We start from the raw sequence: 12,619 nt of genomic DNA on the forward strand, positions 1-12,619 counted from the left end.
GGGCACGCATTTTTATTACAATTGTAAGGTTCGAATGGTCCCTTTTAGATAAAATAACCAAACTCCTGTAGGAAATGATCCCACAATATTTCCTTTAGTAAAAAGTAAAGCAAAGCTTGACCTTGAATTTGAAATTTTAACTAGTAGCCAAATTGAAATTAACTATTGAACTGAATGTATTGGCATGATAATTTATTGTTTTAAATACACTTTAAATTTGGGAGAACTACCACTATTTTATAACCAATGAATTAAATCCACCCTCAAGCACCATTTTAAGCAATATTAATTTTACAGTGTTGAGCTTTAAAAAAACACTTTACCCCAATGTTTGGATCTTTATGTACAGTATAATTTTCAAAACTGAGAAAGTCAATGTGAAAATGCCATCTAATAGTCAAGTACTTAAACATAAATTTACATGACAAGTATTCATGAGCAATGATTCAAGAGCTGGAAGGATTTAAACATGTAAAATTGTGTCCATAAGTTGTAGTTTCCAGCTCCACAGCAAGCAACATGTGCGCAATTATTCCTGCTAGCTACACCAGCAATGAATAACATTAAAGGATCTGTTTAATAGCATTGGGGCAATTTATGGTGACCACAAAATTTAAATTCCCATAACAGACCTATCTCAGATAGCCTACACATGTACATCTACATCACTTGATGCATAAGAAGTGAAATATGGACAACATCATTTTCAAAACTTTTAAAGATCACTTTTCCCTACATGTGTCGTTTATGTGAACACTTCACTGAATTACCAATTGCAATTGTGTTTCACTGGAGTACAAGTGAGTACGGTACGATTTGATTTGGGGATGGAGCAATAACTTTTCTGCACTCCAATATTCCACTGCTTTTACAGGATTCAAATAGTCATCAATAATTATTATCGATGACTATTTTCCAGTAAAAGCAGTGAAATTACTGTATTATTATTCCTGTACTTGTTGAACATAAAATAAAAATCTAACTTCCTTGGTTACCAGTTATTCAAGATTATTAGTTTTTCGAATGCAATTTTTTGTAGCAGCTCTACGAATGAAGGCTCCCAAGTACCGCCAATGTGTAATTAAGTTGATAGAGATGTTCAAGTTTTAAGATGCCAAAATCGAGTCTACTTAAATTTAAATGTGCAATACATCTAACAGTACATGTAAGAATTGTTAATGATTTGTGTTTTCGTGATGAGTAAACGTGCAGACTTGATAAAACATGAAAGGTTTTAGTACTGTAGGTAATTATGAAGGTGATTCCCTAGAAATGAATGTAGAACTTGTCATAGATTTCTAATAAAACTTCACACACTGTTGTACCACGTCAAGGTGATAAAAAAAATGTAATAAAAGAGGGGTCACCATGCTCATTTCCATGGTATGATGCAACAAATACAGCTTTTAAGCCACTCTGACAATTGCTGTATACCCCCAATGTTGGAAATTAAATTAGCTCGATTTTATAAATGTAATTCTTAATATAACGCAGAGTCAGGTGTCATTCTATGGTTAATTCACATACGTTACTGAACAAATGTATTTGAATGCCTTTGTGAGTACTTGACACTCCAAAAGAAATTGAACTTGAGTGTGAGCTGTTCAACTTGTAATGGCTCCTTCTCTACAATTTTATGAAATTGCCAAAAAACTGGACAAACATTTTTACTGATTTTTTGTACAACACCATTCTCAGCAAAAATATTCAGAAGAAAATAGCCATTCCTCAACAGATTAAGCTTGGCGTCAATGAAAATCTGCCATTTTATCAATGTGCATGTGCCCATGCCCATGCCAATGATGCAAGAAATCATGCGCAGTAGGGTTGTGCAATGCAAAACCAGGGAATCACCTTAAATGTGGATACATTGTATGAAATAATGATTAAAGTGAATACTAACTGTGAATTAATTCCAGGTGTTTCAAAACCTCTGTCATCGAATCTATCAAGATTATAAAGCAAAACATTAGAAGGACAGGTTTGCTCTCTCTTGCGGCAAAGTGTGCTTTTCCATGTCAACCCTTCTCATTTTCCCAACATTTGAAACAGCTGATAATCATCAATCAAATACTATCAATACATGAATGATGTTGGTGAACTGCAGATAAAAAATATTTCAAATGGCATATACAATTTGCGGAAGATTTGTAATGCTCCTTCCAATGGCAAACTGTTCATATTGGTCAGTCAAATGTAAAATAATTAATCACATGGATCCACAAGAACTTAAAACTGTAATCAAGAGTTTTCCAAAAACCCTATAGCTATTAATGGTTCCTAAAAGAATGTGGCCAGTTCATAAACAAACCAAACACTCAATTATTACAATTATTTCATTTTGTTTCACTAAATACTAAACAACAGGAAAATATTTAATTTCACACATTTAAGAAATTACCACTGGGGACAAAGAACAATTATATTACTACATAAAAATTTACATTTTACTTTTAACCACTATATCAATGTTTATTGGTGCATTCATTGATTTTGCATTTAAGTTTATTTTTACTTTTATTCTCAACAACAACCACCTTTATGAACAGTAACAGACAATAGTATTTAAAAACAAATCAACTCGGCTAAGTGGCTACCACCAAACAGTAGCACATTATTTCCAGAATTAATTACCAGTGAAACATAATGTTTAAAATAGCATTGCAAAGTGGAGGAAAGGAAACGCAAAGGAAAGGTACTTTATTTAAGTGTCTAGTCGTTCTCGTGCTGAAGCACTAATTAATTGGGGACAATGTAAACTGAAATCAGCAATAACGCAAATCAAGTTAAATGTTGGTTTTTGAGTAAAGGGGAAAATCGGAGTAAGTAACCCCCAGGGAGGAAAACCTCTCGGTGCAGACTGGAGAACCAACAAACTCAATCCACATATATGACATCCAGTCTGGGAATCGAAACCGGGCCACATTTGTGGGAAGTGAGTGCTCTGACTCACTACTGTGACTGCATCATCCCTACCACAATGAGATAAAGTCAGTTTCCATAAGTGTAAAAAAGACAGCATCCTCCTACCATTCTCATCAAAAGTATCATAACTTACAGCTGTAAGTTAAGAAAAACAGGCCATGAACATGGCAAAATATCCTCCCAACTCTACTTCTCTTGGTAAACAATGAAGGAGTTTGAAAACAATAACTCTGTTCTTGTAAACACCTACATGTAGCCAGGCCTTCTGATAAGGTGCGATGAAAAAATGCAAATTGTGCAAAATTTGCAGGGCAGATTATGTGATTAGAAAGGCCAATTATGCGATAAATAATTATTGTAAATTGTGCGATTTTTTTCTGAGCAATTTTAAGCTTGTTTTTCAAGCTTGTTTTTCAAGGTTTTTGAACATAAGGGAACAGTAATTATGAATCTTGATCGACATTAGTTGGGACAAGTAAAAAAAATGAGGTCTTCTGCATTATTGGTGCACCAGTGACGTTAAAAGTTGAAAGGAAACAGCTAACATGCCAAATGAATGATCAATAATTATTAATATTCTTGTATGCTACGACTGGCTTCTTACACTTTGTTTTTGTGTGCAGTATTATATTTCTGAACTGATTTGCTAATCTGAACAGAGGGCGTGTTTGTGTTACATCAATTGGCAACTCTTTAAGAACGAGAATCATACCAGGCCCCCCACATGCAAAATAACGCCTTGAACTTCGAATATTTACGAAATTGAAGGTAACGAAGGCTTTTTAGCCGTTTTCCAAGGTAAATCATCTTTAAAATGGCGTATTTATGCAGGAACTCCTAAGAAACTTGTTGATTTATGTTTTGTTTTATGAGTTTTGTGCGTTCTTTTGTGAATTATGCGATTTTTCGTGAATTGTGCGATCGGATGCCATTTGAGGTCAATTGTGCGAAATCGCAACATCGCGTAATATCAGAAGGCCTGTGTAGCTGATGCATAGACTAGCTTAATGAGACACTGCAAGTAAGCAGGTGTGTCTGTGCGTCGTGCACTTAAAAGGATCCCTTTGCTGTCGCATAAATCAAACCATGTAAAAAATGGAGGTTTGATGCTAAGCCTGTCAAACTTTTTTTTGCTTTGATACACTGTCCACTCTGAATAAGACATTATGGAGAGCAAGAGATGCCACAACTGAAGTTACAATGTAACTCCAACAAAACATCTGGAGGGCCTATCTGATCATGTCATTTCAAATTGCTCTTGTATGAGAAATTTAACTTGGCATAAATATGCCAAGATTTCATTTGATTTCATTTCATTTGTGCACGACCCCACAAGCTGTTCAGCTTTAAAACACCATCGTGTGAAAATAAAGGATTATTATTATTATGCCTGTTTTACCTTCTTCCTCCTCTTCCAATTGGTCGGGGTTTATCAACAAATCCTCGTGAATCCATAGGAGCTCTTACATGTGAACTGGGTTCTGAAAGAAGGAAAAATACAACAGAGAAGAAAGGCAAAAAAATTAAATGGTCTTTCTTGTTGCAGCACAGTATCAATCAACCTACAGTGTATTTAAATACATCTCGAGTATGTGCACATTATGTCATGGGAGCCTTGATGTCTACTGGAAATGAAACTGCATTTATTTTGTATGCAAAGTATTTTCTTTTCTTTTGGTTTAAAAAACATGGCCAATTATCATGTAAGTTGGATGCATTTAATGATTGGTAAAAACAACTTTTATTTAAAAACCCTGTAATGGTGCTAAATCTATGAGGTAACATTGTTACAACAAGGCTTGTATGCAGCATTTACTCTAAACAGCTTCACCTTGTGCCTGTCATAAAGTTGAACTCAGATGGATACTTTTATCAACAACACCCTTAAAAGATAGGTGGGGGATTTGAATTTAACAGGTCACCACCCTCCGTTAAATGCTGCAGCCAATCAAAAGAATGCAGCCTTTATTTGTACCACAAAGACTAGTACATGTTATGGCTCAGTAATCTACATGTAAACCAGAAATTTATTTTCCTCTATTGAGAAGTTTTCTAAGCTCGAGGTGGACAATAATATTACTTTGCAGATCTTTCTTCAGAATTTTCGCAATGTGCAGTTACATTGTTAAGGCCTAGAATTTTGCCGGTATAACAATAACCGGTGAAACTTTTAACATATTTCACTTTTAAATGATTTTGTAAACACCACATATGAGATGCTCAAAACTTAATAAACATTGCGGTATTTAAATCAAGTACCAGTAAATATGGTGAGCCAACTAGCAAAATGTCGAAGAAAAACTTGCCACACAGAAAATGTGAAGAGCAAAAATTCAACAGTGACACAGAAGCAGTAAGACATCAACCTTTTAACATTAATTCATCGTGTAAAAACAAAGAAACTACCACAAGGCAAAAGTTCAAAAAGAAAAAAATTACAGAACTGTTGCAATGTACACAATGTGAGTGTAACAAGGGAAAACAATAACACTTGGTACAAAATATACCTGAAGATGTTGATGAGCTTGAAACAGATCTTATTGCTTCTATATCATGAACCAGTTTAATTTGCTCTGGTGGCCGAACCACCCCAGATATGATGTCAGGGTTCCACTCATTGGAGTTTGATAAATCCCCTAAAAAAGTTTTGGCAATGATTACCCAACTGGACATCATTCTGAGGTCAGATGAAAAAGTAGTTTGCAGGGCTTTCAGTTACATGTAGGCTTTGCATAGGAGGTAATCTGGGTTGTGAAGAAGGGCATTTTGAAATATTTTTGGCAAAAGAAAATATACAAAGAAGAAGTGATTTTGGAAAAAAATTAATGTTTAACTGCAAAAAAAGGGTGATAAAACATATCTAAGTATAGTTAAAAATACTAAAACTTTGTTAAAAACTGAAAGAAACGACAATGTTTCAACATTAGCTAGCAGAATTAAGGAATCAAGCCATCAGTTGTGAATCGGCAATGCGTCGTTTATTATTTTAAATGTGATCTGTATGGTGCAGAACACATGTATTTTGGGCTGTATTCCGACACTTTTACCAACACATTGCTGAACACAAAAATTCGGCAATTGGTCGACATTTTTTGCAAGCTCGCGTTTGTGTAAAGATCTCTGAAAGAATACCAACTTAAGGTCTTACAAAAGTGCCAGAAGCAAATTTGATTGCTTAGTCTGAGAAATGCTCCTTATTAAGAGTCTCAAGCCTAGTTTGAATATCCAGATGGACCCCATCCGTGCCAAACTTTTTGTTCAATTTTCATTGTTCCTTTCTTTCACTATACAGGCTTCTTATTGACTATTGCTTTTTTAGCATTTATTAGATTGCAATTTTTAAATTACTTGGACTTGACAATGATGTTTAGATAACAGCGAAACGTAGTCGTTTCTTAACTAAGTTTTTAGAAAAGTTTTTAGTATCTCTAAATATGTTTAGATATGTTTTATCCTCAGTTTTTTACAGTGAATAGAAAATATGTAGAAATAAGGGGAAATTAAACCAGTGCAAAATCGTCTCAACTATGTACCAGTCAATTTGATGACATTATGTACATGTTGTGGTTGACATTTTTGCTGATTCAAAATTTTTTTAACCAGTTTAATTTTGATTTTCCTTTGTTTCAGATTATAATAATTAATAATCGACAGAGTGAACTGCTTCGACATATTTTAAACCAAGAAAAAAATTAGTACAAACCACAACATACTCATTTAAACACATAAACCTTTTTAAAACACATCAACCAAATGATTCAACACAAAAGGTGATTCTCAACATTCTTTCAGCCTATCATACTAAGCAGCTTCAAATAAAATAAACTATCACAAGTATTAAAAAAAATCTACAGAATCTGCAAAGCAGAGCATATTGTTGAATACACCTTTAAGAGAAACAGACCTTTTCTGGTAGGAAAAGCGTCAACATTGTTATTTTCTTCAACGTCTTTCCATCTCTTTGAATCATCTCGCTTATCATTCCCTCTTGGCATTGTAGCATAAGACAGTGAATTGCTAGACAACAATGACGGCTTGAAAGATACCCTTGAGATGTGAGTGATGTTACCATCTTCTATGTTATCTGTTGTGTATGACGATGAAGACGAGAAAAAGCCTCCACTGTTGGAAGCAGGATGTGGTGAGGCAGCAGGCCGTCTGCAAATAAAAGGATTTTAGTTATTTGACGGGAAACAATTATTATGGTGGAGTTATTTCCAGGACCATTGCAGACAAGTCTGCTCTTCACTGAGAGGAGGATTTCAACCACAATAATTATCATGATACATATGCAAGTACAAATTCAGCACCATACCACTCCTCTGTTCTCACATTGACCGCTTCAGAAGTGAAAGTACTTAAAAGGGGACATGACATGATATAATTACATGTATATGAGTGGACCCAGATGTTGTTAAAACGTTCTCCCATGAAATGGCCCCCATACATCCTGTAGATGGGCAAAATCATCTGACGTTAGATTGAGTACAACCTACATAGAAGTGACACTCTTATGAAAAGGAAAGGAACTTCACTTAATAAGTGTCTAATCATTCTAGCGCTGGATTGAGCACTAAATGGGGACACTGTAAAATGAAAATAACAATTAATGCAAATCAAGTGGAACATAAGGGTTAAACTGATCAGTTTTAACAACCCAGGATTTTTGACACCCCAGCAACTTCACTGTACTTCACAAATCCTTGACTGGAAAATGATACTGGATCTTTAGAACTTCATCTTTATCCCTTTTCTTACACAACAAGAGGTCAAAAATGTTCTTTCTTCACATCATTAAGAATTTAATAGGATTTTGAATACCTGATGTACAACAACACTTCACAACGTCCTTTGAAGAAAACTTAAACTCAATGTTTAGAGCTTTATTTTTGTCCACAACTTAACTGAACAAGTTGCTAAAATAATATTTTATCATGTAATTCACACTTATGACCAGAAGCTAAAATATGCAAATGTATGTAAATTGCCAAAATTCAAAACCAAACATGAAACATGACAAAATCAAAATTAATCAATTTTATTCCCGTTTAATAGCAATTTATTTACTTTATGTCATATATCTCAAATCATTGGATATTAGAGACTAACTTACTAAACACAAAAAGAGAGATTCATTATTCTACATGGATGAACAGACCAGAATCTGTATTTCATGGATTGGTTATTCAAAGCCCACAGACCATCTAAAATCTCTCAAGTTCACTGTAATTAGTAGTGCATGTACATTAAAAAACAAAAAAAAGAATCAATGCTTAACAAATAAACATGGAGCAAATAAAAACTGAAGGAATTATAACCATACAATTATGTATCTGATCAATTTGATCTGCAAGGAAGTGAGCAGTGTGTCAATTCACTCCTGATCCAAACTGAACTGGTTCAAGAACAAACCACTGCTTTTAAAATTAACAAAACACTTTTTTATTGAAACACCTGCATTTCTTTACTAATACTGGTTAATTAAGAAATACATAGTAAATACTTAATCATCTTAAGGAACAGGTCATGATCTGTATGCTTCCTGCATGAATAAAATTAATACTCTAGTGTATATGAAGACATCGCATTTGCAGTGAAGAGCTTTGATAATAACATTGCAAGAGTTCTTGACAAATAAGTCACATTTTCTGAACTAAAATCAAGCATTCTAAAAGACTTCCACTGAAGTATAATTATCTTCTGGCACAATTCAGAGTGGAATATTATAACTTCCACGCAGATTTCAAGTGCAACAAAATTGCTCATGGTAGTTCAACCATATATATAAATGACTTTAATACCTGCTGAAGGTGAAGGTCGCTTTTGTAATCACCCTTGTCTCATTTGCCATATTTTAGGAGGGAAATAGTGGTCCTTTCTACCTTAGAATCTAACATAAAGCTCCAGATATCTTGCCCTCAAAATTTGCATCCCATTTTATCAGCAGGTTCAACCCAGCCTGAAATTTAATAGCTTTGAACCTTTTAGCTGTGATAACAAAGTATGAAAACAAACACATTCCAAAAATGGGAAACAGCTCATTGGAATCAATCAACACATTCAATGATGACAAGCATTAAAAGAGGGGAGGTATTTTTTAACCACAAAACATTTTACGTCAGTTATCTTTCTTTTAAGTAATTCCCGCCAATGCTAAAAGATTGCACAGAATTAACCAAAATATTCAAGAAGGTATTGTTTTCACATTGAAATTTGATATATATCATGCCGAATAAGATTAAAAAGTTAATGTTAAGACAAAAATTAAATTTCTATAAAGGATAAAACAACAAAATATCAGTTTAGAGACAGGAGGATGTGGTTACAGCAAATGAGTTCAGTGTTTTATCTTGAAATTGACTTTGTTTATCTCTCATGTACAGTAAGTAAAAATTCTCAATATAGCTATGACACAAATAAAGACTTGAACACGCCTAATGCATTCCCTCAGGCAAAAAAACATAATGCTCTTAATTTGGTACATGCCGCAGAGCTAATTGAGGTCAGAGATAAAGCATGACTCCCTGACACAGCATGGATGAGTATAGAAATTTGACATGTACATGCAGATGTCAGGCCAAAATTTGCAATTCATCAGAAGTCAAAGGAACTTATTTCATTTTTCCCATTATCAACAGCAATAGAGCAACTTCTTGAAAAAGGAAAAAAAACTAGAATAAGAGAATTTTCATGCTTTTATGAAGAGCAGTTACCTTCCATTTGTTGTATACTGTTTCACAAATTAATACAGAAAAATTAAGGAAAAGCTAAATCTATACATGTGTACATTAATATTAATCTACATGTACTTAAGTAAACAAAAACTAAAAATAGTCGGTATATGTGTGCATAGACAGAAATCTACCCACAGCTGTTCAATATCAATGAGGTACTATAAGACAAAAAACACTGTCCTATTCTGGCCATATTTTTCCTTAGGGTGGTTTTTTTTTCATAACAACTGGTTGACTCAGTTGGTTGAGCATTGGACTACTGTGCGAAAGGGTCTTTAAATAACTGAGGAGAAAGCGCTGCCTTTATAATGACACCTGCAAATGGTTAGACTTTCAAGTCTTCTCGGATAAAGTTGATAAACTGTAGACCCTGTCTCACAGCACTTCAATGTTCAAAGAACACACACACTTGTCACAAAGAGTAGGGCATGTAGTTCCCCATATTGAGGTCAGCCATCATATCATTCATTCATGGGTTGGGTGAGATCACTAATGGAGTGATAGCGGCTGCCTGTATATGCTGATGTCTGGTCTAACCCACAGATTGATTACTTGTAAACAGTGCATTAATTTTGAAGGTGTGAATAGGAAATACACTGAATAAATTCATTGCCGTTACCATTCCCTCGCATCAATTTTTCTAGAACACCTCCGCTAAGTATTTAAATTGGAGTTGGACTCTGTTTTGCTCTAAAAATGCCGCATAAATATTTTGCTATTTTTACATTTCCTCCAATTAAAAAAATAATATACAGAAAGCAATCACTGCCAAAAAACATTGCCCTACTTGAAGTGAAGTATTTTTAAAATACATTACAAATAAATTTAAATAATTAAATCAATCGAAACAAATTTCTCAATGTGTTGGATTTCCTATTGCTGTTGTCGTTGTTTTTTTTTTTTCAAATGGGCCGACTCTTGCGTGTGGTTCTTTGACTTTTTTCTTCGATCTGTTTCTTTTAACTTTCTACGATATAATTTCTCGCTTTTTACAAGGGTATTTCATGCCATTTAAAACTGCATTTGTCCCCATTATTAGTGAAAACAATTTTTTTTTAATTACAAGTTATCATTGATAAATGTATGGAGAATGAGGAAGCAGTGAACAAAAGACATAAATGCATGTCGAGAGAAACTCCATAAGCTCTATATAAGCAAACATTTTCTGGCATCGATGCATATGAAACCAGTTTTATATTTATCCAATGAACATTTATTATGCTAATGAATGCATGACAATAAATAATAAAATTAATTAACTACGATCAGTTTAAATGAATTATTTTTAAACCACGATAAAATATATTAGACCTATTATAGATATGTAAAAGAATGAACAGTAGCAGTGCCACCTTTGGCAATTCAAATGTTTGAAGTCCTTCAATTTCAAGGACCAGAAATTTGAAATTCAATCAAGGATAATGTCAAAGCCTCCTCTCTTGGACAGTTTAATTTTAGAAAAGATCTAGAGGTGCATACAGTATTTACTAAGCAGCTTTGCGGCCACCACTAGCCACCAACACTGACAGAGGTGAATAGCTGTTTTATACTAAAACAGTGAGATACTATCGCACAAAATGATGATTTTCACTGTACTGCAGACCGATAATTTATAAGTGAAATTGATTGATTTCGCATAACAATTTTAATTTATGCCAGAAATTTACGCTTTGTTTACTCTTGCGCTATGCAAATTGCGTCATGCGCAAGAGGAACCGCATAGCGCACTACGTGATTCGTGTAGCACATGAAACGTGGCGCAAGGTGGTAACTTACTTTTGAGCGGTACTGTACATGTACAAAAAATTGATTGTATAATAATGCATCAATTAAAAACTTGCTCCATTACATTAATTAACCCTTTCATTCCTGTGGGGTTCCCCATTGACGAGTAAAATCATCTGGCGTTAGACAGAGTAAAATCTATAAGTGTCACTGTTGGGAGTGAAAGGGTTAATACTGTTAGTATGTGTACACAGAGGTGCAAACCTCTGGAGATATAAAATCTGGAGATATTTTCCATCCTGTCTGCCAAACCCCTCCCCCCCCTCCCCCCTCCATGATTAACTCACCCACTCCTCCTCCCTGTCCCCCAAAAAACACGTAGTGTGTAATTATGTGTGTAGCAAAATATTGTCAGTGGTTTCAATAAGTATCGACAACTGACAAAAAGCCTTGACTACTTCACTCAGAGAAGGCAGCCACTTTTAGTGCTAGATTATCTCAAATCTAAGGTTCAAATTATTCATTTTGACAATAACAAGAGTCATTTACTGGATAATAAAACCAGTTGCTAACTTCACTTCACTGTAACTCCTGATTGAACCCTGATCCATTACTTATTTACTTACATGTAATTAATACCCACATTGTACATGTACTCCATATATATATATAGTATGTCCAGGCATTTTTAACTCCACAAAGTTATTTCTGGAGGTCAGTACCTAAAGATTCTGTAACACATACAGTAATAATAAATTATTTATTCTAACCATGTTTTTTTTCTTTGAAGCAATTACTATGATACAACAAACATGTTGTTGCTTCAATAAATGGCTTGAAGCCCATTAGGGAAATCCTTCTTTCACTCACCTAGAAAGAATAAGTTTTAGCATGGATCCTGTCCGTTTAATACTATTGAGAGCATCACTGTGAGTCCAGCCTTCACAATCAGCATCGTTGATCGACTGAACTAGCAGTCCTTCCACAATTCCTGCTTTTTCAGCTTTGCTACTGGGAGTCACCTTAAAACCAGACACAAAAAGGCATGATTCAGAAAGCTGGTTTTCTGTGTTATACATTATCATCATGAGGGTTTTATCGGAGCAAGTAGTTTCTACGGGGAGCATGCCCTTGCTTACCCCCAACCTCAGTTTTTGCACTGGTTACCATTAACTTTACTTTCTGAGGACCACTGGTTTGTCAGCATAAGCTGTTATGTGTACACCCTCTTTAAA

General features: G+C 34.5%; 1 protein-coding gene across 8 annotated transcripts in view; it reads right to left on the bottom strand.

Annotated features, from left to right (window-relative positions):
* The window catches only part of LOC138032147 (sorbin and SH3 domain-containing protein 1 homolog), a 44,371-nt gene that overhangs the window by 28,884 nt on the left and 2,868 nt on the right, over window positions 1–12,619 (bottom strand). The window contains exons 2-6 of one of the 8 annotated variants that reach the window (XM_068879750.1): window positions 12,255–12,406; window positions 6,830–7,083; window positions 5,433–5,561; window positions 4,325–4,406; window positions 1,904–1,945 (exon numbers count right to left, since the gene is read on the bottom strand). In XM_068879750.1, the coding sequence (XP_068735851.1) occupies window positions 1,904–1,945; window positions 4,325–4,406; window positions 5,433–5,561; window positions 6,830–7,083; window positions 12,255–12,406 (659 nt within the window). Of the gene's footprint in view, window positions 1–1,903; window positions 1,946–4,324; window positions 4,407–5,432; window positions 5,562–6,829; window positions 7,084–8,726; window positions 8,885–12,254; window positions 12,407–12,619 lie in introns of those variants that run through there. The other 7 variants (XM_068879754.1, XM_068879751.1, XM_068879752.1 and 4 more) reach the window with 7 other exon arrangements.

This window comes from Montipora capricornis, chromosome 14 (genome assembly GCF_036669925.1).
Source record: "Montipora capricornis isolate CH-2021 chromosome 14, ASM3666992v2, whole genome shotgun sequence".
NCBI lineage: Eukaryota > Metazoa > Cnidaria > Anthozoa > Scleractinia > Acroporidae > Montipora > Montipora capricornis.